We start from the raw sequence: 27004 nt of genomic DNA on the forward strand, positions 1-27004 counted from the left end.
CCAAGATCGTGTGAATGTACAGAAAATACACAGAGTATTTGCTGTTTTTATCTGGGGTTCCACTTGGAAAAGGGTCAGCCGTACCAACTTGTTACCACTACGCCACGCCATCAGACGGAAATGGGCGGATAATTTGCCATGTCAATGCCGAGAAGCAGTTTGTTTCGCAGAGCTGTCAGTCTTTCTATTGGAAAAAGAAAAGTGTTCCTTGAAAGGGGCTGGCATGCATGATTGGCGATTGTAGTGATTTGTTTTTTCCTGCACTTGGAACTTTTATCTCTGTTTTGTTTCTGTAACATTTTTATTTGTTTGGTTGCATCAAGTACCATTATTTACCTGGCCTTCTTCATTTTCATTTTGTGTGTGTGTGTGCGTGTGTGTGTGTGTGCGCGCGCGTGCGTGCATGTGCGTGCGTGTGTGTGTGCCTGCGTGTGTGTGCGTGTGTGGGGGGGGGGGTTCGAAGCGAAATCAGGGCCTTGGGCGGGGGCATTGTTGTTCTCCCGGCAGCCTCATGAGTTCAATTAATTACAGCGCAACAGAAAGCCAATAGACAAAAACGATGTGAACCCAAATTGTGGTTTGATCTTGTCCGTTATCTATCTTTTTTGCGGTAGGTAATAATGAATACATGCCAACTTGCCCAGTTTTCGTTTCTTAAGCAGGGCTCATGAGTCCACTTATGTCCTGGAATATCTGCATGACAATGTATCGTGCAAATTAATTTCTTGGCCATGTGCTTGCAACTCGCGTGTCAACCTCCCAATTTTCTTGACAATCTTGTGTGTTGTGTTGGCCCTGACAGTTTTTGGTGAATCCATGCAGACATGCAGCATGTTGTAGCTGACAAATTTGCACTGCAAGTGCTGCTTTAATTGCTCTCAGTACAGCTTTTCTGGTTGCGTGGTATTTAATTTTATGTAGTGTCCTACTACTGTTACACTGTTATTGCCACATGAGTCTACTATATGTGCCTGATGTTTGTTTGTGTCTTTATGATTAGCAACCTCTTCTGTGTGTTTGTCAATTGCATATGGTCTCCTGGACTAATTGCTTGCGCCCATATTGCACCGTATGGGCCTGTTGTTTTTCAAGTTCAGGTGTTCCTGAGGTTGTATTTTTGAAGGGAGTGGTAGTCGTCCTTGCATCTCACATGCTAGCTCGCAACCAGGTTACAAGCTTCTGAGGCAAAGAATTTGGGCCGCAGACTGGCACTCTACTCTGTCTAGGTGCTTGTTCGTTTGCTCCTTCTCGTAGAGGTCTTTAAGCATGGTAAAGTTGGAAAGACCTGTCAGTACCCGATGCCTCTATTTGACGAGTTGTATTTTTTGTGCGTTGCTGGTAATTCATACCGTACAATACCTTGGACTCAAGTACTGCATCTGCGATTTCCCATAGTATCCACTCGTCCACCCCCCATGATTTTGAGATTATTGTTTTCACTGGGTGTAGAATTGGTGTCCAGGCATTGCATAATTGTTTCGCCCACGTGCTGGCTCTGCCATCTTTGTCTCCCACTAGCCGGAGATTTGGGGCTGCTAACTTTCAGATATATTTGTCCATCTTTGTGAAACACAATGTGCAATCTGGGGTAGTTCTTGATTGTGGTCTTATTTCCGATGTCGATGTAAGCTGGCTTATCAGAAAACGAGAGACCAGACTGGCTAAGAAAGTGTGTCATCTTGTCGAGAGCTTGTTGCATCATTCTCGATTTATGTATAAGATAGCTTTCCCATAGACTATATTACTCGATAGATTGTAATACTTCTTTTAGTATGCCTCTGTTGGTGTGGGTGGGCGAAATTTACCTCCTACTTATAATGGTTTCCAGCAAGTACGAACGCGAGCACAAGAAGTAGAAACAGACAGGACAACCAGCGTTGTCCTGTCTGTTTCCACTTTTTGTGCTCGTGTCCGTACTTGCTGGAAACCATTATACGTTCGCCATGCACCAACTGGCCCAGCAAACTACTTTACTTCCTACTCTCACCTGCAATTTTCTGTCTTACAAAAAGTCACGGTTTAACTTACGTGCTCTACCCCCAATTCTTTTGCTCATCGTTCCTCCTATTATAGTAGTATGAAGTACAGTACTAAACGCCTCTTCACTCTGTTTAATCTTTCATAAGTGATATTACACAATGCCCTTTAATAAAGGTGCTGCTGCCTGTGGTCCAGTCATATCTTCCAGAAGAGACAGCTCTTGAAAAACATTTTTTTTGTGCTTTGTGCATGACGTCATATGAGCATTCATGTCTTTCGACATTTATATAACTGTAGAACCTGATAGATTGTTTACTATGCCTGGCCATACTTATTTGTGCAGTGCTGTTGAACAATGAATATTGATGCAATGAATGTTTACACATTCGAAACATCAGGAAAGATGCTTGTTATACATGTGCCCTTTGCTTTTGATTGGTGTCAGTCTTGCATGTTAGATTTTGAATATGCTTGCCCCCTAATGCAATAGTCTTGCAAAGTTTAAGGGTTCAATAAATGACCATGAACTAAATCAAAGCGCAAGGACTTTATTTTACCTACGACTCCCGTCGAAATGCGACTGCCACGGCTGGCATTTCAACCTCTTACCTTGTGTTAGCAGCATAATGCTGTAGCCACAGTGGCAGGCGAACAAATTGCAAATAGCATGGTACTTCCTTACTTATAAAGGTAGTAATCACAAAGGATATCGTTGTATGGGTGTACACAAAAAAATGTGATCCCAAACTTATTAGAAACTGTTATGGGACACATGTAAAGCATGTGTGTTTCTGCACATTTCATTAGCTGTGGACGGGCAAGAAGCGTTTGTACTTAAAATATGCAGAATCAAAAAAAGGAATGCAACTTGCTCACTTCATTGCACAGTTTTGATTTGCTTTTCTTTAACTTGTCGTCCGCTACCGCTTTGTCTACACAAGAACAGGCTGTTTGTCTGCTGTTCGCATTACTGCACGAGTTTTGCATTACGGTGCAGGAGGCTGCGTTGCCACTGTGGCACTATAGCAAGTCAATAATTTACTAACTGTAAAGGTAGTTACCGTTCATATCAAACGTTAATACAGGTGCAGTAAGGGTACAAAGCCCACAACATATTCAAGGTTTATTGGTTTCTGTGCAGGAAAAAAAAATATCCAAAGAGATGCAATTTAACGTGCATGTAATTTTTGAGGACAAATTGACGACGTGGTTTATTCAAGTCATAGTGTTAATGCTATCGCAGAAAATTCATTGCAAAAGCCTGCACGTTTACCTGTAGGTAGGCAAAACTTGCAATGAGTGCGTCATTGCAAAAAAAAAAAAAAACTGTTTTCGAAGTGACGCTTCGAAAACAGTTCAGCACAACGTTGAAACTTCGGGCACTCTGCTTTTTCTCATTTGCCCTTGCCGAGGTTGAAATTATTTAACGTGCTCCGTACACGCGATTTTTGTGTGCTACTCAAGAAAAGAAAATTGTGACACCCCCAGACGCAATGCGTCTCGTGAGAATCGAACACCCAACTCGCAAAGGCGCACCAAGTAAACGTGAAAATGCACTTCATTTGCTGCGTAGCGTGTGAACGAACGCATAGAAATGGGAGAATCTGCGGCACAAGTTTTTTATTGTCCCTTTGCGTACCTATCGAATTCGGTAAGCCACGTGTCGTTGCACTTGTTGAGCGAGACGCCATTTTCCAATACAAACAGGCGAAATAGCTTTCCGCGCAATTTGGATAGAAAATCACAGCGATCACTGCGGCTGTGATGCGACCATCTGGTTTGTCGCAGCCGAAAATCGGGGGGTCGGCAATGCGACTGAAATTTTCGTCGCAAACGACGGAAGTCACACTTCCAGTGCGACGAAAGTCGCATCATGTCAAACAGGCTTCGCATGAGGCGGCGCAGTTCAAGTAAGAAAGTCGTTGTTAAAACATTTCGCGCGATTATACTTCGCGCTTGTAATTACCTGCCAAAATGGGGCATAGGAAACTGAAATAAATGTAATAATAAAGAATATGTTGATGAAAATGATGGAAAATAAAATATCTTTTATTATTAATTTGGAGACAGACAAAACTTCGTCGCAGTGCAGTCTTGAGGAATAGCTGTTCGCTACTTGTGCAGTGTGCAGTTTAAAACAAGGACAGTGCCAATATTGAATCACACTTCCCACACGACACTGAATTAGAGCTGGCAGACAAGTTGCAGAATCGTTCACATCACGGAACGAAGAAAACACCGTGGGCTTCGCAAGGACGGTTCTTCTTGGCTTGTATGGATGAATCAGCCCCAACACAGCATAAGCCTAAACAGCAGTAAAAATAGCTAGATTGCTGCTACAATACATGACCAAACATCCACATGACAGTAGCACGCTGGCGTCGCAAATGAACCGATATCGATGTCGTTGGTCTTCTTCTTTGCCTCGACTCGGACCACTGTTAAATTTGTGTGCATGCGCCAGAGAGGCATGCGGCATTCTTTCCATCCACCCGCTTCGCCTTGACCACTGATGAACTAAAGCCCCTCTTTACGCTGAACCATGCACACCCCCCTACCTTGCGAGGGTTGAATGACACAAAGGCATTCATCAGCTCTCGGTGACAGGTGTGGCGGGCCTTTCTGTAGGAGTGCACTTAACAAGACAGCCTGACAAGACAGCCGGCTTAATTTTGTTGTGCAGTTAGGCGCTGTATAATTTTATCTTTCGAGACAATTATTGGTGTGAAAGCCGACTTTTTCCGCAGATGTAATAAATATTCAAGAACAAGATCGTATTGGTAAACAGTGTCGTTATTCTATTTTGCACGAAAACAACATTTAGCACTTGTGGCTTTCAAAGCCGAAAATTTCTGTCGTGGCGCTCAGCGCAAAATCATGCTGAAAGCTATTGTAGTACTACTTCAATAGCTAACTCGATCTCCAAAGCGTGGCGGCTCTGACGCTACCGGTTTTCAGGCGCCCGAAACACGGCAAAAGCATGGCCTTCGATGTCCTGGCTCTTGGTACCGCGGAATGCCATAATTTCAAACGCCGTAAGGCCACCGCAAAACCTTATCGCAGATTAGAACTTTCTCGCCGTGTTATGAAACGAAAGCACTGAATATTAAGAGTGAATATTTTTTCCCTTTTCGATCCTTTTTCTCACTGCAAGCAACCATCGCCCTAGAGCAGATCAGTTGACATAGTTACTTTGCCTTCGCTTTGATGCAACCTCCTATTAGTTTCATTTAATGTGGAAAAGCCGTCTGTAGAAGGTAGGGACGAAAGCGTGCGAATAGGGACGCGTACAAAGTCACATTTTTTCATACAGTAAGGATAATCTCATTATTTTTTCACAGAAACGTGACACTTGCAAACAGTTTAGCTTTTCTTTGTCTTCGGCCGGCGCGCTTTCTGAGGTGAACACGCGCGCTCACACAATAGCAGCTCTATTTTGCAGCCTTTTGGATGTTTGAGTGGCAACGTTCCAGCGCGGTGTTACCCTGAGTTTCGGCTCTTTTTCTTCTTTTTAATAAATATCGTGACGCTACTGTGCTGACATGTTCCAGCTTAGGGTGTACTATCTATATGGCGGAGCGCGCTGACCTGATTATCTCGTTACATATCTAATTGGTGGTCTGGCAATATGAGAGCGTGGTAAGGGCCGATTTACGCTCGAGCCGCATGCCACACCACCCACTTGCTGCACGCGTATGGTCATGCGAAAAAATTGCACGTTTTGCAGATTGGTACACATACATTGGTTTACACTGCAGGTTCGAGCCCAGTGTGTACCGTAATTTGTGCACCAGTGTGTGAACTTTGCAGTTTTCCGCACGACCGCACGCCTGCAGCAAGCGGGCGGTGTGGCTCGAGCGTAGATCGACCTTCACTTAACCAGTACTAAGGCCAGCATAAAGCTGTGTAACTGGTGCGCGGCCTGCGCAGTACTCCGCTATCATCACACCAGTCAATTGGTGTAACGCAAGCAATTTTTTTCTAAATGTGCTGACGTCACCGCAGGCTTACTTCGTTGAGTAAAACCTTTAAAAACTTAGTTCTAACAGTCTACGAACACATTTTATTACACATTTTAGTAGGACTTCGTGAACAATGTGCCACCGACTCGGATTTATTTAAACTGTGAGTTAACCCAAAGAGCTTGCTTCCTGAGTATGTCATATATCGACATTAATGTGTGTTAAAAAGATTTATAAAAAAACTTTCAAGTTATTTCCCATTCTAGATATCTTTCGGCAAATACCAGGAGCTATTGACGTACCGAGAATACATATCCTTCAGAAACACAAATATTTTCATGATGCTTGGTAAAAGGTTCTTTACACAAAAGTAAAAAAGCCATTTGACGGAGTATTAAAGTTGTTATTTAGACAAAAGTTAGAAGAAGGTATGCTAAGGCTGTATTTAAAATATTGTTTCTACAAAAGTAAGTAGGTTGCCTTTTAACGGTGTATGAACAAATGGTCGTAATACAATATTAAGACGGAAGTCTTTTAATGATGTATTAAAGTATACTTTATATAAATCTAAGAAGGAAGTTTCTTACTGGTGTATTTAAAATAATCTTTATACAAAAGAAAGGAGAGAGTCTTTTAACGGTGTATTTAAAACATTCTTTATACAAAAGTAACAAGAAAGTCTCTTAACGGTGTATCTAAAATATTATTTATGCAAAAGTAAAAAAGCAGTATTTTGACAGTGTATGAACAAATGTTACTAGAACGTAAATGTGAATAGACTGTCAGTAAGGTAAATCGAAAGTTCGTAGGAGATATAAATAATGTTAATTGGTATTTTTGTTATGGTATAGCAAAGCTGTCACTAAATAAAATATCTTCAACTATTTTTGCCTTTATTTTAGCACTCTGTTCTACCACTCTCGATGAAAGATATGTGTTACGTTTTTAACACAGACATGCAAATACGATATTTGCAAGCACAGGTGAAATCAGTAGCTGTTGCAGCACATACTGGCGAACGACCTCATAAATGGGGATATATGTGTCGTTGATTGAAATGCCCAATGATTAATTGCCCAATTGCGGTCTATCATATAGTTATCGCAGTGAATATTTCGTAAACGCACCATTGTTTTTATTTGTCCGTCTTCTGATGTTGCTGTCACATTCAGCCCACCTGGATAAGAAAAAAATGTAACCACGGCACCTTACAATTCTTGTAGAAGCGTAACATACGTCGCTATAAAGGTTGCGTTATGAACATGTAAATGCGACGTTTAACAGACGTGGACATTACAATTGATGGATAGATGCTATGGAAGATAAAGTATTGTGAAAGCTTCATTTGAGAATATGAATTTTGGCTTTTGGAGTACCATCATGGGTATAAAGGCATATACGACAAGCGTTTCTTTGCTGTGCCAATTGTGTGGCCTGTTTGCACCAGCCGCCAGAATACGCAGCTGTATACATCACGCTGGTGTGCTCGTGATCGTTCGGCGTCTGAACTTGTCATCTCCAATTCAAATGAGAACACCTATTCAAATTGCTATGATATTGGCGGCGGTACTTGATTTCCAATTGCATCAACGTTCTGCCCCTTTAAGCAATTCGTGATTGTGCGCGTGGTTAGGAAGCTACGGGATGCCATTGCGCGAAGCGTCTGCAGTATTCTCACAAAATACAACTAATCTATCACGTGGGTAAGCAAATAGCATACGAAGAAAAAGATTCCCCTACATCATATCTAGCTAAGGAATAATAGTAAGAACTTGCCTTTAAATGAAAGTGAGCAAAAAAGACAGCACCGTCGTATGAAAGTGAAAAGGCACATCACCTTTTTCATATATCCCTCTTGAAAAGTATACATTTAAGATGGGTAAATACATCAATATTGCAGGCTACACAATACGCACAGCTAGTTTTACGTAATGTCTGTTATGTGCGATGTCTGTTAGCTATCGTCTTTACTCAGCGACCAGAAAAATATTATATAACTTTAGCTTCACGTTTACTGCGAAGACAAGAGCTTACATACAGCACCTCAACAGGAACGCTGTAGTGTGCTTGTACTGGGCGCTTGCACCACAATTGTACTAGAAGCGTGAACCAGAACACGGCCCTCTCTCCGATTGAAGCAATTTCACAAGGAATTTGCTTGAACGCGTGAGACAATGGTCCAATGCGTGTGGCAGTCCGGCAGCAGCTTTGACGTCCTCTGGTCTTGCCTTGTGGGGTGTAAGTGGCGAAAAGGCTTTCACCACGTCACACAAACTACCCAACTGAAACTATATATATATAAACAATCCCAGTAGCGGTGGCGTAGAGGTAGAACACCCGCCTCGCGTGCAAGAGGTCCGTGGTTCGAATCCCGGTGCCGCGCAATTTTCCACCGGATTGAAAAAAAAAAAAAAAACATCCGCGTGTTGATAAAATTGCATATACAGGCCTGGAGTGTGGCCTGATCCCGGTGACCAGAACCGGTAACGCACTCCCTCACCAGAGCAGGATTGGCCACCCTGGTGCAGTACTTGGCCACAACCTCCTATATGAACACAACAACCAAACCCCGGCCCTCAGTCCCCAGCAGCTGCGAAGCAACTGACCACGGCGGCGGTCAGACCTGCGACGCTGCAGAGGGTGCTAAGAATCCCTGGCTCCGGACAGGCCGCCATTGGAATATGAACCTGGCAACGTTTAACGCCAGAACATTATCTAGTGAGGCGAGTCTAGCAGTGCTATTGGAAGAATTAGAGGGCAGTAAATGGGATATAATAGGGCTCAGTGAAGTTAGGAGGCCAAAAGAAGCATATACAGTGCTCAGAAGCGGGCACGTCCTGTGCTACCGGGGCTTAGCGGAGAGACGAGAACTAGGAGTCGGATTCCTGATTAATAAGAATATAGCTGGTAACATACAGGAATTCTATAGCATTAACGAGAGGGTGGCATGTCTTGTTCTGAAACTTAATAAGAGGTACAAAATGAAGGTTGTACAGGTCTACGCTCCTACATCCAGTCATGATGACCAGAAAGTCGAAAGCTTCTATGAAGACGTGGAATCGGCGATGGGTAGAGTGAAAACAAAATACACTATACTGATGGGCGAGTTCAATGCCAAAGTAGGCAAGAAGCAGGCTGGAGACAAGGCAGTGGGGGAATACGGTATAGGCACTAGGAATAGCAGGGGAGAGTTATTAGTAGAGTTTGCGGAACAGAATAATATGCGGATAATGAATACCTTCTTCCGCAAGCGGGATAGCCGAAAGTGGACGTGGAGGAGCCCGTACGGCGAGACTAGAAATGAAATAGACCTCATACTCTGCGCTAACCCTGGCATCATACAAGATGTGGACGTGCTCGGTAAAGTGCGCTGCAGTGACCACAGGATGGTAAGAACTCGAATTAGCCTAGACTTGAGGAGGGAACGGAAGAAACTGGTACATAAGAAGCCGATCAATGAGTTAGCGGTAAGAGGGAGAATAGAGGAATTCCAGATCAAGCTACAGAACAGGTATTCGGCTTTAACTCAGGAAGAGGACCTTAGTGTTGAAGCAATGAACGACAATCTTGTGGGCATCATTAAGGAGTGTGCAATAGAAGTCGGCGGTAACTCTATTAGACAGGATACCAGTAAGCTGTCGCAGGAGACGAAAGATCTGATCAAGAAACGCCAATGTATGAAAGCCTCTAACCCTACAGCCAGAATAGAACTGGCAGAACTTTCGAAGTTAATCAACAAGCGTAAGACAGCTGACATAAGGAAGTATAATATGGATAGAATTGAACAAGCTCTCAGGAACGGAGGAAGCCTAAAAGCAGAGAAGAAGAAACTAGGAATTGGCAAGAATCAGATGTATGCGTTAAGAGACAAAGCCGGCAATGTCATTACTAATATTGATGAGATAGCTCAGGTGGCTGAGGAGTTCTATAGAGATTTATACAGTACGAGTGGCACCCACGATGATAATGGAAGAGAGAATAGTCTAGAGGAATTCGAAATCCCACAAGTAACGCCGGAAGAAGTAAGGAAAGCCTTGGGAGCTATGCAAAGGGGGAAGGCAGCTGGGGAGGATCAGGTAACAGCAGATTTGTTGAAGGACGGTGGGCAGATTGTTCTAGAGAAACTGGCCAACCTGTATACGCAATGCCTCATGACTTCGAGCGTACCGGAATCTTGGAAAAACGCTAACATAATCCTAATCCATAAGAAAGGGGACGCCAAGGACTTGAAAAATTATAGACCGATCAGTTTACTGTCCGTTGCCTACAAAGTATTTACTAAGGTAATTGCAAATAGAATCAGGAACACCTTAGACTTCCTTCAACCAAAGGACCAGGCAGGATTCCGTAAAGGCTACTCAACAATAGACCATATTCACACTATCAATCAGGTGATAGAAAAATGTGCGGAATATAACCTACCTTTATATGTAGCTTTCATTGATTATGAGAAAGCGTTTGATTCAGTCGAAACCTCAGCAGTCATGGAGGCATTGCGGAATCAGGGTGTAGACGAGCCGTACGTAAAAATACTGAAAGATATCTATAGCGGCTCCACAGCCACTGTAGTCCTCCATAAAGAAAGCAACAAAATCCCTATAAAGAAAGGCGTCAGGCAGGGAGATACGATCTCTCCAATGCTATTCACAGCATGTTTACAGGAGGTATTCAGAGACCTGGATTGGGAAGAATTGGGGATAAGAGTAAATGGAGAATACCTTAGTAACTTGCGCTTCGCTGATGATATTGTCTTGCTTAGTAACTCAGGGGACCAACTGCAATACATGCTCACTGACCTGGAGAGGCAGAGCAGAAGGGTGGGACTAAAAATTAATCTGCAGAAAACTAAAGTAATGTTTAACAGTCTCGGAAGGGAACAGCAGTTTACGATAGGTAGCGAGGCACTGGAAGTGGTAAGGGAATACATCTACTTAGGACAGGTAGTGACTGCTGATCCGGATCATGAGAGTGAAATAATCAGAAGAATAAGAATGGGCTGGGGTGCGTTTGGCAGGCATTCTGAGATCATGAACAGCAGGTTGCCATTATCCCTCAAGAGAAAAGTTTATAACAGCTGTGTCTTACCAGTACTCACGTACGGGGCAGAAACCTGGAGGCTTACGAAAAGGGTTCTACTTAAATTGAGGACGACGCAACGGGCTATGGAAAGAAGAATGATAGGTGTAACATTAAGGGATAAGAAAAGAGCAGATTGGGTGAGGGAACAAACGCGCATTAATGACATCTTAGTTGAAATCAAGAAAAAGAAATGGGCATGGGCAGGACATGTAATGAGGAGGGAAGATAACCGATGGTCACTAAGGGTTACGGACTGGATTCCGAGGGAAGGGAAGCGTAGCAGGGGGCGACAGAAAGTTAGGTGGGCAGATGAGATTAGGAAGTTTGGAGGGTCAACATGGCCACAATTAGCACATGACCGGGGCAGTTGGAGAAGTATGGGAGAGGCCTTTGCCCTGCAGTGGGCGTAACCAGGCTGATGATGATGATGATGATGATATATAAACAAAGGAAACAATTTAATGAATTGTTCACCAATCCACCCACTGTGGCAAAAAGGAGCTTTTTCCGCAACACGAATGAAACAGCCGACTTCCAACAGTTTCTGTATTTCTAATATTGGCCAATTACTACAAAGAGTACAGCTTTCTGCCGCATGAGTTTTTTTTTTGACTTCGACATTGTAATAAACCAGTTCTTGCGCGCTTTACGTGTGCTATACTCTAATATTTTGTATTTATCGTCTTGAACATTAACCGCCACTGCGTTTTTCGCTAGAAAAGTGAGCCCTTAGCCGCATTCACACTTATTGTCATCGATGTGAGCTACAACAGTAATCGTACATGTAATCTCGGTCACGTTCGCAGAGGTTCCGACATATACAGCCTTAACAACTTTAAGTAGACGAAGCAGCTTGAAAGTCAATGTGTGCATACTAGGCTCACACGGCCGAAGATGCTTTTAAACGTACGGAGAACTACGACATCTTATAGGACACCGTAATGTGCCCTACTAATTTAAAAACAATTATTAGTGCTTTGCCAATGGGTATCATTAAAGCAGTCTGCGAAGAAGTGTCAAGAAACAAATGCTTTGAGCGAAAATGTTAACATTACAGGGATCACTCGCGTCTCCTTGCGAACGAAAACTGAGGGCGACTTGAAGTGCGGTCAGCGGAGCTAACCGTATACTTATTCTCTTCTATCATTAGTTAACGATTCTGTTAATTTCTGGATTGCTGTTTCGTTTGTGACGTCTTTGTAATTGTGAAATGCTGCAATGTGAACGTATTTCGTACAATGACCTAGTGGGTCGATAGCAAAGTGTAAGCGCAGCTCCACTGAATTTGTAATAAACTCGTGTTGTTATAGTGTCCACTGGAAGGGCACAAAATAGAATGCGTTTTCCTTGCTGTGAAAGCGCACACAAGCGATAGGGGAGTAGAAGCGGGAGTTATTACAGCAATGGTGAGCATGCCGATCTTCGTAGGCAGCGTCAAAATAGGCACGCTGCATCACAACACACAAACATAATAAGCGCTGACGCGAGGGAAACGTATTTAGCTGTTCAGCGTGCTCAACTGGCAATACATGGCAATACCAACTGGATATGTTGCACGTCCTTCTATCAATACACTGCTGCATCCGTCTAACGTACCTATAGAGAACGTGGAAGGGAGACGACGGACGTACATTTAGCCACAGCCTAAGTTTCGGTACGTTGAAGCAGGCTCAAAAAGGTACAATTTCCGGCCCTGCTCACAAGAAGGCCACTGCGCAAGGCAGCGTGATTGGTAAACTTTGGCTTCCCGTGAGCAGGAGGAATGAAACTTCGACTAATGCCTCTTCATGTTAAGAAATATCTACAACCACACATGAATAGCACTCTTTTCGATGCATGGTGGCTATATTTTGAAGTCACGCATTCCCGGACGCTCCTCTGCACCAACGTTTAAATCCTTTTTTTATTCGCAGTAGTGGCTGAGTCACTCAAGCTTTCTGCTGCTTAATATAAGGTCGTAGGACTAATGCACTGTCTGTGAATTACTGACTTTATTACGTTTCTTTTCTCTCCTTATCTATTCTTCTCATTTCACCCTCCGCCAGTGTAGGGTGGCCAACCTGGCTCCTCCTTGGTTAACCTGCCTCCCTTTCCCTCTTCGGTTCTCTCTCCCAGCGCCATCCTTCCAATAAAGTAGTTGTGCCAAAAGCCATGGACCGAGAGTTTCGTGCCCGTTAGAGAGTGCAAGTTCGTCAAAACTAAAGCAGAATCGTCCACTACTGCGTTCTTCACTGACCCGCTCTAGTTTATGGAGTTATAAATCAATCATTTGACAAAAACTTAGTGCCACAAGCTATCAAATTGAGCGCCGGTCTCTATATCATTGCTCTAAATTCTTTAAAAGCATTTTCTCTCTTTTCTCGTGCAGGAAATGATTGGAAAAAAGTGCGTAGCGTGATGAACCCAAGTTTTTCGGGGGCCAAGATGAAGATGATATCACGGGTCATGAACGAATGTGTGGACATCATGTTGGCGAAATTGGACGAGCAAGTCACGAACAACAAGACTGCGGTTAACGTGTCGAAGATGACGCAGGGACTAACCATGGACGCCATTGCAAAATCCATTCTGGCCTGGGAGGTATGATATGCGCTAATCTATGTCATTGCCCGTCTGTTTCTGTGTTCCTTAGGAAAAGGGCGTTCACGTAACGTTGTGACGCATCACTGCTTGAAATGACGACCATCTGGAGCAGAGGTTGAAGTTAAGAGGTGGACCGGAAGTTTAGTCAAGGAGGAGCCCGGTCGGCGATCGTCCACTTGCAGGTGGAGCAATAAGATTGTAGGAAAGATAAATATAATGAAACAACATTTGAACAGAAACCATCGTAAGACGATTTTAAATGTCAAGCGATAATTTGCCAGTAAGCGGCGAATCTGTGAATGTTAACAATAATTGAGCAAACAATTGCGTTTTCTAACAATCATGTACGTAAGACAGGTGTCACAGGTAGCAAGATTGTAATATAAAGAACGATAAAAATCAAACGTGCGGTCCGTTACGCAAAAGTAACCATGTAGGCACGCAGAAGTGCATCATGCGTGGCCTTCTGATTGTCACGGCCTTCAGTGTGATAATAAAGGCGAGGGTTTGCGTAAGCATTCATTGAGTCGGTGTGGTAGCCATTCTCGTTGGATAGCAGAGCCACCGTGTTTAGTTTTTTTAAACGGTTAGCATTCTTTCCCTACTGCATACGCCTTAAGCTGATCTATCTATCTATCTATCTATCTATCTATCTATCTATCTATCTATCTATCTATCTATCTATCTATCTATCTATCTATCTATCTATCTATCTATCTATCTATCTATCTATCTATCTATCTATCTATCTATCTATCTATCTATCTATCTATCTATCCTATTACGCCGATCCACTTCCCTAAATTATCTAGCACTTTGGGCCAGAAGATATGTGCTCGTGGCCGTGACGCCATCGTGGTCGTTTCTATCGTCGTAATTCCATCTTCGTAAGCTAAGTCTCGTCATGTCGATGTCCTGACGCCTTATACGCTGCCCCATTGGCCCTAGTTGTCTAATAGCTTCGGTCACTAGGTGTGTGCTGTTCTTCGTGAAGACGTCGTGGTTGTTGCATCGACATCTCTCTAGCTTTGTCCCCCGACTCCCGTCCTGTTGTCGTCGTCAGCCATCGGCGTCATACGGTGGTCCTACCTTCGTTGTCACACCGCCGTTGTGATGCCGTCCTCGTCGTTCCACCGTCGTCACACCAGCTTCGTCATCCGACTCTCGTCATTCTGTCGTCGTCACGCGACGATGATCACAGAGTCGTCGTCATTTTGTTGCCGTCACGCTATTGTTTTACTATCGTCATCGCTTTAGTAACGTCATCCCATTGTCATCGTGCCGTCGTAGTCGTACCGCCTTCGCCGACGGATGTCATTCGTTCTTCGTCATTCTGTTTCAATTATAGTGTCGTCCTACAATCTCGATGCTATGGCATCGTGGTCATTGCGTTGTTGTCACAATCGCTACTATTCATACGTTGTCATGGCATCGTCATTATACCGACATGGTCGTGCCATCGTCGTCATTCCAGCTTCGTGATCCGGTTATCGTCATATTGTAGTCGGCACACTGTCATCGTTAGAGCATCGTCATCCTTCAAGAATCACCGTCTAATCGTCATCATACCTCCTTATATCAGTTCCATCGACGTCATTCCGCCGCCATCATTGCGTCGGCTTCATACAGTCGTCCCGACGACTGACATAAAAACCTTGTCAAGCGAGTTTCGTAGCAACGTTCTACGATGCCGCAGTATGTCTCACATAGACAAAGCAACAGCAGTCTCAGAATAACCACTACAGAGGTTACAGAAACGTGAGTTCAAAAATACAGTGTGTCGCTACATTGCTGGAATGCTAATCGCATTACCACCGATGGTGAGCGAGAGATGACTTATGCCTTAATTTGAAGGCCCAAATTCTGAAACGTTGCTCACCTTAACAAAGAAACCCTCGTTTATGCTAGGATGCCCTGCGTAAATTCTGAAAGTTTCCTAATTTAGGCGCCATCAGGGAAGCGTTCCTTGGTGCTTCATCTGCGTAAGGTTCCACACAGGCTATATTCATATCTCTTTCCCTCGCTCCTGTCTATTGAGGAAGGAAAAACTAAGGAGAGGCCCTGACGTCACTGTTTGTGTAGCTGAGTGATGCCTGAAGTTGGTGTTTCTCCGCCATCTTGCCGGTACATATTCTACTCTCTTGTTTAAATTTATCGCCTTCGGCGCGCAACCATGCACGCCGGATTGCGCGGACGTGCGCGCGCCGTGGTGATTCGACCAACGGATCCCATCGCGCCGTATACGATAGTGATGCCGCTAAGTCAGTTACTGCGAGCACTGTGTCCTAACGTTGAATGGAGTTCATGATGAACTACACAAATTAAAGAGTGAGGCCGGTCCCCCGCTACGTTTCCGAGCCTTTCTGAAAAGAAATCTGTACATTCTCACTGCATGCACAGGCCATGACCGACAGCACAGTTTACGAACACCACGACATATATGGCTAGCCCGTCTGCAGATTGTGAGAACAAACACGTATGCTGGTCGTGGCTGTATAGGTATCGTATTGCATTTTTCAACAAGTTTCGGGCGATAGAGCACCGAGCAGGTGTGACAGCGCGCCGACTAAGAGGCCAGCTGAGGAGAACCTCGTTGCGTGTTTAAATACACTGACTGCGGCCTGAGGTATACAGTCCAGCCCCCATATAACGAACTTGATCGTCACGTGGCATTTCAGTTCAGTTCAGTTTATTGTCCTTAAAGACCCCCGGAGGGGGTATTACATAAGGGGTGGGTTTAACATGAGTTCCACATTTGGTACACTTCATACGTTATATTCAAAGTGATCAATCACACGCTGTAGGAATGAAGACAGGCAAGTGATGCTAACAATGTCAGCAGGAAGGCCGTTCCAGTCTTTAGCTGCTCGAGGAATGAATGAGGCGGAAAAATGAGTGGTTCGGGCACGCGGCCGTGCGACTTGCTGTGGATGACTGGTGCGGTGAGAGATGCGTGCTGCAGGAACGATGTATGGCGCATGATGAAGGGTACTGAAAAAGAACTTGTGATAGAGCTCAAGACTAGCAATGCGTCGGCGATTAGATAGTAATGTTAGTCCGGATTGTTTTTTAAGTGCGGAAATACTGACATCATATGAATATTGTGAGTGAATGAACCTAGTAGCGCGGTTCTGAACAGATTCAAGTGAGGTGATAAGATATGTTTGGTGCGGGCTCCAGATGGCAGATGCATATTCAAGTTTTGCCCGAACAAGGGACTTGTAGGCAAGCAGTTTTACGTTTTGAGGTGCCTGGCGGAGATTACGTTTTAAAAAACCTAGTGTTTTATTAGCAGACGATATGATGTTAGAAATATGTTTATGCCAGGACAGATCATTGCATACAGTGACACCTAGGTATTTATAGGACTCTGCTAGTTCGAGAGGCATGCTTCTAATTTGGTAGGGAAATACCAGGGGATTACTGCTACGAGTGAAAGACATAACTTTACATTTTTGTACATTAAGTTTCATTAACCAATCGTCACACCATGTTAGTATGTTGGTGAGGTCTTTCTGCAGGGCTGTTTGATTGCTGGTGTTACGTACAGTTCGATAAATGACACAGTCATCGGCGAACATTCGGATATTACAGGACACATGTGAAGGTAAGTCATTAATATATATTAAAAATAATAGAGGGCCAAGAACCGATCCTTGAGGGACGCCTGATGTTACTGGCACAGGGTTAGATAGGTGATTATTTATAATGACAGATTGGGAGCGGTTGCTAAGAAATTCAATGATCCAATTCAAAACATCAGGATGCAAATTAAGTCTTGTAAGTTTCAATATTAGACGTTGATGAGGTACTTTATCGAAGGCCTTAGAGAAATCCAGGAAAATTGCGTCAGTCTGTATGTTACTGTCAAGGTTAGTGTGAACATCGTGCAGGAAAATGGCCAGCTGTGTTTCACAGGAGAAACCTTTGCGGAATCCGTGCTGGGCGGGATGGAAAAAGTGATTCAAGTCAAGAAAATTCATGATAAGAGAGTAGATGACATGTTCCATGATTTTGCAGGGGACACTTGTTAGGGAGATGGGGCGGTAGTTAAGAGGCGAGTTTCTGTTACCTGATTTGTGAACTGGAACGACCTTCCCAATTTTCCAGTCATCTGGAATGGAACCTGAAGAAAGGGACTGGGCAAATATCAAGGACAAATAGGCTGCAGAAATAAGCTTAGTGTTTTTTAAAATTTTTGGGTTAATCTCGTCTATGCCGGAAGATGATGAACACTTGATTTTGTCAATGATCGCACAAATACCGTCTGCATTGAAAGCAATGGCTGGCATTGACGAGTTTATACTAAGCGATGACGAAATGGGAGGTTCATTAGATTCGTTAGTGAACACAGAAGCAAAGGCCGAATTGAACACGTCGGCGCAATCGGAATCATTCATAATTTCGTTCGATTCGTTAGTTATCTTAATAGTGCGCGTTTCGCTATCGTTTATAACTCTCCAAAATTGCCTCGGGTTATTGATTAATAGGTTTGGTAGATTATTGTGATAAAAGGAGTGTTTAGCGTGACGCAGTGCGTCGACGTAGCTCTGTTCGGCTTCATAATATTTATCCCATGCGCATGGGCGTCCTCTCTGTTTGGCGGCGCGATACAGACGCTTTTTTTTGTTTTCTAGGCGTTTTAAGGCCTTTGTGAACCATGGTTTTTGCTGATAAGAACGAAAGGTAACTTTAGGAATGAATTTATGTGCAAGATCACTTAGTTTGTTTTTGAAGCGTGTCCAATTGCTGTTAACGGAATGGTTTTGAAAAGTGGATTCGAATATAGGAAAGAATGTATTCATAGCTTCAGTTATAGCTCCGTAATTTCCTTTGTCGTATAGACATATTGTTTTCCTAAAGGTATCCCGTGCCAACAAATTGAACGAAAAAGTGGCATGGATGACTTTGTGATCACTGATCTCAGGTAAGTAAGAAATGGATGAAAGGCTGTCAGGGTGGTCGGTTAGTACGAGATCGAGGACGTTAGCAGTTTGCTGCGAAATCCGGGTTGGTTCAGTTACTAGCTGGGAAAGGTTAAAGTTAAGGCAGAAATCAACAAAATTTTTGGCCTCTGTGTGTCCGGATACCGAGAATGATTGTATGGTACGCCAGTCTATTTGTGGGAAGTTAAAGTCACCGAAGAGCAGGATTTGCGCGTTTCGGTGGGTGGTTACCAGTTCGCTTATGACGTTGTTAAGTTGATGGCAGAAATCAGGAGTAGCACTGGGCGGTCTGTAACAGATACCAAGTAGCACTTTTTTTGGATAAGTATGCATTATGACCCATAACATCTCAAGATCTGATGTGACGTTAATTAGCGAGCATGGCAACTGCTCACGAACAGCGACTAGCACACCACCACCACGGGTTCCTGCGCGGTCGTTCCGATAGAGGCAGAAACCGGGCAGGTCGGCTAGAACTTCGCTATCAGTAACGGCGCTGCTCAGCCATGTCTCAGTTAGTAATAGTACGTTGCTACCGGTAGATGAAACTATGTTCGACACCAATTCACGCTTTGGCAGGAAACTGCGCACGTTCGTGTATATTACAGAAAGCGAAGCGCTATCTCTGGAGCAAGTTGGTGTTATGTTATTTTTCTGTTTGGGGTGATGTAGCTGCTATGACAACTCTTTGACACTACTCGAGGCGGCATCAAAGGTGTATCTTCTGGAACCAATGAACAAGGTCTTAAAGCGGAGTGAAAACGGAACGCCTTTACCTTTTGCGAAAGCAACGAGATGTTTTCGGGAATTTCGTACTGATCGCGAAAAGTCCTCGCTAATACTGTAGTCAGTGCCCTTAAGCTTTCGGCCACTCGAAAGGATGTTAACTTTGGTTTTATGGAAAGTAAATTTTGCTATGAGGGGGCGAGAGTGATTGGGGGAGTGACGACCGATGCGATGTGCACGTTCTATTTCTTTAGGGTCGATGGTTAGTTGCAACCTATCGCGGCAAAGTTCCACAATCAATCTTTCGGAGTCGGCAGTGGTTTCCGAGCTGGAAGGGTCAGGAATGCCGTAAAAAATTAGGTTGTCCCGCCGTGAGCGATTTTCGGCATCGTCGATACGTGCTTCGAGCTCGGAAATGCGAAAAATAGCCTGTTCAGTCGTGGTGCGCATTGCATCCACTTCGCTTCGAATGGGCAAAAGTGTCTGGTAGTGACTCTCAAGATCATTCATTCGTTTGCTTAGATCAGTAATTGCTTTATCGGTAGAAGTAAGTTGCGACTTAAGACCATGAATTTCAGTGATCAGCTGGTTCTGACCGGCGGTTAGTTTTCGCAATTCGGTTAGTAGGTTTTCAGGAATGTTAGGACCCGGGTTTATTTCCACATCCCCGGCCAAAATCAGCAAGGCATGAATAACATGAGCACATTCGACAGCAATGGCGGCACAGCAGTGCGGGCTCGGCAACTGCATCAGGAAATAATTGCTAGATTTTTTAGCAAAGAGAGCGTATGGTTGACTAACCTGCATTGCAAGAGCAAATGGTTTAGCGAGCTGTGCAGATGCGCAGTCGCCGAGCCCACAAAGCTGTGTCGACGGCCGCCCCCAGTTTATATCTGGTGAATGCGTTGCTGTTGCTGACGATGGGGATTGCCACCCCCGACTGAGGACCACCGGCCGCCACTTCTTCTGTTGGATGTCCGGGTATGTCGCATCGCTGGTACGGAAAACCTGGATGTTGGCTGGCTCGTTTCCTTGGCAGTCGACCACGCACCTCGACGAAGCTGACGTAGCAGCAGCGGTTATCGTAGGCAGCAGGAAATGCACAGTAGCGAAGGTGATGATCTGCATTGCAAGAGCAAATGGTTTAGCGAGCTGTGCAGATGCGCAGTCGCCGAGCCCACAAAGCTGTGTCGACGGCCGCCCCCAGTTTATATCTGGTGAATGCGTTGCTGTTGCTGACGATGGGGATTGCCACCCCCGACTGAGGACCACCGGCCGCCACTTCTTCTGTTGGATGTCCGGGTATGTCGCATCGCTGGTACGGAAAACCTGGATGTTGGCTGGCTCGTTTCCTTGGCAGTCGACCACGCACCTCGACGAAGCTGACGTAGCAGCAGCGGTTATCGTAGGCAGCAGGAAATGCACAGTAGCGAAGGTGATGATCTGCATTGCAAGAGCAAATGGTTTAGCGAGCTGTGCAGATGCGCAGTCGCCGAGTTCCAAGTTCGTACTAAGTGGACCACCTATAATACGGGAAAAAAGAGCAAGCGAGACGAAAGTTCACTTTATTTTTGAAAAAAGTCCGTGATGCATGTCTGTTTCTTGAAAGCTGATCGCATCACTGCCGTTTCTAATTTTTCCAGCGCGGTAATATGTTCATCGCCAAGGCCTCTGCTGCACACGAGTTCCTTAAGTGACGTGATGTAACCGATCGCGGTTGAAGCGTTCACAGCAACCGGCGGTAGAGCAGCATCCTCGTCATCGTCCTCGTCGGTCTCTGGGCAGTCAGGAAGGGCTCGCACTTCACGCACAATAGCTTCGTCAGTGCATCGCTCCGCAATGTCGGCGTCGTCATCAGCAGAAACGAAATCGTCCCAGGCAACATCAGGTCCGGCCAGCTGCGTGTCAACGACGCGTTGCCACAAGTCCTCGTGCGACCGGCCTCCCGGTGGGTGATCTACAGGGGCCCGACACAGGGGCCCGACACAGGGGCCCGACTACAGGGGCCCGACAGCTTCGCGTTCGCTCTAACCGAGTGTTGAGGCCACAACAGTTCGTTCTATGTGAGACACTGTGCCATTGCCCCAATATATAGTTTGACGGTAGCACCACCCTCGTTCGTACTAAGCGAGCGTTCGTTATATCTGCGGCTGTTATAAGTGGGCTGGACTGTATTGTCCTCACGGCAAGCTTCAAAGTTATGTCTACCACGCGCTGTCGATAAATAAGCGCGTATGCGTACGGCTAGCGCGTTGAGTGGCCATTGGCCGTTTGACATGCGCGTAGGCATGTGTACGTCTTTCTGTCGAGCCTTGCTCAAGCTTCCACGCATCCACCAACCATCACTTACCTGCGCCCTTCGAGCACAGATATATCTGTGGTAAGGAGGGTTCATCCCTTAGTTTCTCAAAGCCGCCGCTTCTTTCCCATCCTGCCACATGACCGTGCTACGTGACACAAATGCATTGTCCACTTACAAAAGCAGGAACACTGCACAGCTCTCACTGACCTGCAAGGCGTTTATCGTACATGTTCCGCAGGACAGAGGTTTCAATTTGTGCTGACACGTTAGCATGCATTCACCGAAGCCGGCAAATATATTCCCATATGTCATTCGTCCGTGGCGTGGTACGTGCTATGCGGCATTGCATGCGCGCTCGTTTCACACTGCTTTACTTCTTCCAATACCACCATCAAAACAACCCTATCCTGCACGCACAACGCCTCTGCAACAGAACTAAACCTACTGGGCAGCACACAGCCCTACTGGGCTGTCTGCTGCCACAATAACAAACCCGCCATTCTGCCCCGACAACATGGCCGCTACAGCGAAAAATGCAGGCGATTTCCTCCACACTTTGCTCGTAGCACGCCGAGTGGGTTGGGCATCTCCTCAATTTTTTTCTATTGGGATAAAAACTATATGAGCACTCCAGGCGCATTGCCGCCGTCACCATCGGCGGAAATTTGTTTACAAGTTCATACGACCGATAAAACTACTATGCTTACCTATAAAAGCTACCCGCTAAATAGTGGCGCTATCACGCGGTTGATCTTATATTTCGCGGGCATGTACTAGAAGGTACATCAGTGGTACTTAGCTGAAAACACTTCTGCCGGCTATTTTTAAACGTTATCTACAACTCGCACGTTGGCACCTTCGTGCTGAAGCAATTATTTAAAAAGTTAGGCCATTAGTGTATACTGAATAATTGACTTTGCAAAAGGAAAAAACAAATACCGCAGAGTAGGCCGTGCCTAGTCTGTGGTAAAAACGATGGCGCACACTGCGTCGTTGTTAAAACATTGGTTGCACTCACGTGGCACACAGTGTAAATTCGGAACATCATGGCGACCAGTAGTCCCAGTAACACACATCGGCCCGCAAATTTAGGTGCCACGATCGCCGGGATAGCTCCATGATAAGAGGCTATATCCCAATAGGGATATGTGGTGGTGACTCGCTAGAAGGGACTGCCTTTGCAAATGGCGCTTTTCCCACATAATACGTTGCTGATAAACACAAACGAAAAAACTGCGGCCCTAATTTTCTCTCTCAATAAGACCTCTGCGTGTAATAGCAAATGCTCGGGAGACACCAACTTACCATTGGCCACTGCCAACAAATTCGCATTTGCCACATAAGCATGTTTGCGTCCGGCCGAACAACGGCAGCCAACGGCAACTCGCACAGGAGCCAGGCAGACTAAGTCACAGTGGTAAGACTAATAGTAGCTTATTCATTCTTTTATTGCTTTGATTAGATAATTAAATCATTGTTCACAGACCCCGGTTCTGACTTCATGCGCGTTAAGCAAGTAGACAAACAATGCGACCGTCTGTCGTTGCAACTTGACATCGTGTTACTTGAGCGGTACATAATCGAAAGCGGCAGCACTTTGAAACTACATCCACTACTTTTCGCGCGCCAGAGTACGCATTCGGAGCAGTACTTTGCTTCTTTCTCGACAGAATACACGCTACAGCGTCCCATGCATGAAATTTTCCAATATTTCCACCGCAGCGCAGCGCTGCTCAGACCAGCAGATATAGGGCGGCGCCTTGCACTCGCCACCAGGACTTGGCGATTTGTACTTCTCGAAGCTCGTATGCGCGGTGTTGCAAATGGGTCGCAAGCCCCAAGGGTAGCGTTGGCCTGGTGGCCTGGGGCACAACTGGAAGCATCCGAAGGTCCTGGCAAAGCATGAGTCGACTGCTAACAGAACAACTTGTTTATTCTAGCATCGCAAAAGAGCGGCCGGTCATGTCGACCGAAGTGGAAAGACGGGAGAGCACGTTACTCGACGGAAGAAATCGGAGCCTCTCTCTTGGCGTCCGGGGGCAGCTGCTTTTATACTCTCGGAGTTGAGGGCAAGCAGGAACGTCTCGGGATGAGGCCACGTGACGGCGGTGCTCGGGCACGTTGAGACTAGAAGGTGACGCATCTGCCGGGCCGGCGCCGGTCAGACCTCCTCGCTTGACAGTTGGGGGAGCTCCTCTCCCAGGCTGCCGCGCTTTGACAAGCGTGGGCACTAACATGCACACACACACACACGCGCACACGAAGACACGTGGCATTGAAACATGCCTGGACGCGCTTGGCGGGGAGGCGTTGCGGCAGCGCTGAACGGGCCAAAATGTCCGCCGCTTTGAATGAAGCCCCGGCGTCCGTTGCATCCGCGCCGGCTATACCGCGCGTCGTAGGCGAAACGTAACAGACCGCCCCGCCGGGAGAAGGAGATCCCGATGGACAGGGGACTGCATCCGCTGTCCGGAGGGATGTCGCTCGATGATGCTCGTAACCGAAGTCGGTCGTCCCTCGGCGTTTCTTGAGCGCAGCGCACAGAGAAGGCCTCGTTCTCACGTTCAGGTTCACACAGGACACTGGAAAGTGACTTCGGGAGAGTTGCCATTTTTCTTTCTCGTTCCCAGCAAGCGTTAGAACTACGCCGAAACTCAACCGCTCAGTCAGCAAGCACGGCACAACCCTCACTAAGCCCTGCCAGGCTCTTTCCCCTTTTATACTACTGCCTAGTTCCTTACAGTAGTCTAGCAGCACTCAGAACGCGTCCACGAATTGGAAAATTGCACTAGAAAGCACGTCATCACTTTGAAACACTAAACAAAAGCAATATGTTAAAAATCCTGCCTCAGGAAGAAAAACATCAGTAACAAATAACTTTGAGGCTGATTCCTACGTTAGGGGACTCGACTTAAGCCATCGACGTTACCGTTGAGACTCCCCTTTTTGTAACGCACCTCAAAGGAATACTGTTGCAAAGCGAGGCTCCAGCGCAGGAGGCGGCCATTTGTGGAAGAGAAGGTCTGCAGCCATTGGAGTGGGCAGTGATCCGTCTCGAAGCATGCGAAGCGGAGACCGCAGCGAGCGACCGTACACTAGCTCAGCTGGCGAAAACCCCGTAGCCGCATACGGCGCGGTCCTCAATGCAAACATCACCCCAGGCAGACACAGCTCCCAGTCAGTTTGTTGTGCAAACTGACTCTCAACACAATGCTCTCAACACGCGCTTCATGACGAAGTGGAGCTTCTCAACGGAATTCGACTGTGGGTGGTACACTGAGCTGTGTAACAGCTTTACCCCGCACCTTTCGAGAAAGGCTGTCGTCAAAGCGCTAGTAAACACTGTGCCCTGATCTGACTGGATTTCCGCAGGAAAACCAACTCGCGCAAATATGGACAGTAGTGCATTGACTATCTCAACTGAGCTGAGTTCTTTAAGCGGCACTGCTTCAGGGAACTTTGTCGCTGGGCAGATCGCAGTCAAAATGTGTCTGTACCCTGTGGTTGTTACCGGCAGAGGTCCCACTGTATCAATAACGAGCCGTCTAAAAGGCTCCGTAATGATAGGTACCAACTTCAACGGCGCCCTCAATCTGTCCCCTGGTTTGCCCACCCGCTGACAGGTGTCACCTGTCCTCACAAAGTGTTCTGCGTCACGAAAACACCCTGGCCAAAAGTACTCTTGCAAGAGACGGTCCTTAGTTTTCTTAACTCCTAGGTGTCCGGACCACGAACCTCCATGCGACAAGCGCAACAGATCCTGACGGTAGCACTGAATCACGATCACGAACTCCACTCCCCTGCGGTCTAGATACTTCCGGTACTGGACCCCACCTCTTTCCTCAAAACGAGCATTTTTCCTGGCGATACCTTCCTTGACATTGTAGCGCACGTTTTCTAGGCTGCCATCCTTTTGTTGCTCGGCTATCAAAGCCGACCGGCTGACTTTTAGCAGCCTATTAAGTCCGTCTGACGTAGGCGCGATGAGCAAATCTGCAGATAGCTCTTCTAACTTTCCCGTGTCGGGCATTTCCTCTCCAGTATCTGGTGCCTTCAACGCTACAGGCTTAATTTTGTTCAGTTCGGACGTGCTCTGAATATCAGCTTGCTGCGCCTCCGACCCTTTCTCATTGTTCGACAACGTCGGCCCCGCAACTACCGCCTTTGCAGCGAGCTCCCGAACTCTCGATCGGGTTAAGGCCTGAACGCTAGCCTCACCAAACAAAAGCCCCTTCTCGCGCAGGAGATGATAGGACCTATTCGAAAATAGGTACGGGTACTGGGGGGGGGGGGGGGGCAGCATAGATGACACTGCGGCCTCCGTCTCAAGCGGTCCGAAAGGTCCTTCAATAAGCACTTTTGCTACGGGCAGACACACGCTATGAGCTTCCACGGCTTGCTTGATCCATGCGCACTCGCCCGTGAACATATCGGGTTTTACGTAAGAGGGGTGAACTACATCCATTGTAGCTGCGGAATCGCGAAGCACTCGGCACTCTTTCCCGTTCACGAGGAGGTCTCGCATGTAAGGCTCGAGAAGCTTCATGTTCTCGTCAGTGCTGCATAATGACAAAAACACGACTTTTGTTTTTGTTTCCGGACACTGCGCCGAAAAGTGACCCGGCTTCTGCCACGTATAACACACGCGCGCTTGCCTCGTCTCGAACCGCTTTCTGCGTTCGGCTTCGGCTGCCGCCGTCTCCTTAGGTTCGGTCGGACTGCTTTCACTCGCATCCGCACTACGTGTGTTCCCCTTTGCTCTCATGGTTGTGAACTTCGGCCTCTCAAACTTGGAGCCATATTCACCCTTTTGACCGTCCTTAGCTCCGCGAGCCCGACGCATCACAAACTCCTCGGCTAGCTCAGCGGCTTTAGCCACCGTACTAACGTCTGGCCTATCCAAGACCCAGTACCGCACGTTCTCAGGTAACCGACTATAAAACTGTTCCAGCCCGAAACACTGCAGAACTTTCTCGTGGTCACCAAACGCTTTCTCTTCTTTGAGCCACTCCTGCATGTGTGACATTAGCCTGTAGGCAAACTCTGTATATGACTCACTTCTGCCTTTCTCATTTTCCTGAAACTTCCTACGGAACGCCTCCGCTGACAGCCTGCACTTTTTTAGCAGACTGGATTTCACTTTGTCGAAATCCTCTGCCTCCTCTCTCTTCAAGCGAGCGACTACGTCGGCCGCCTCGCCGGGTAACAAAGTGAGCAAGCGCTGTGGCCACGTTTCCCGAGAGAACCCCTGCTTCTCGCACGTTCGCTCAAATTTAACCAGGAACAAACCAATGTCCTCTCCAAGCTTAAACGGCCGCATCAGGTCAGTCATTTTGAACGATACTCGTTCTCCTGCACCGTGTGCCTCACTTCCATTACGAGCGCGTTCCATCTCTACCTCGAGACGCTTCATTTCCAAAGCGTGT

General features: G+C 46.2%; 2 protein-coding genes across 2 annotated transcripts in view; one reads left to right on the forward strand and one right to left on the reverse strand.

Moving 5' to 3' along the window:
* The window catches only part of LOC126518692 (cytochrome P450 3A24-like), a 145572-nt gene that overhangs the window by 114572 nt on the left and 3996 nt on the right, over window positions 1-27004 (forward strand). Inside the window, exon 4 of the mRNA XM_050168458.2 lies at window positions 13390-13601. Within this exon, the coding sequence (XP_050024415.1) occupies window positions 13390-13601 (212 nt within the window). The remainder of the gene's footprint in view (window positions 1-13389; window positions 13602-27004) is intronic.
* LOC126518693 (uncharacterized) lies at window positions 16362-20765 on the reverse strand. Its single transcript, XM_050168459.3, has one exon. It carries the CDS (start codon window positions 20723-20725, stop codon window positions 19226-19228), a length of 1500 nt encoding a protein of 499 aa, XP_050024416.2. The 5' UTR covers window positions 20726-20765; the 3' UTR covers window positions 16362-19225.

Source organism: Dermacentor andersoni, chromosome 1, assembly GCF_023375885.2.
Source record: "Dermacentor andersoni chromosome 1, qqDerAnde1_hic_scaffold, whole genome shotgun sequence".
Lineage (NCBI taxonomy): Eukaryota > Metazoa > Arthropoda > Arachnida > Ixodida > Ixodidae > Dermacentor > Dermacentor andersoni.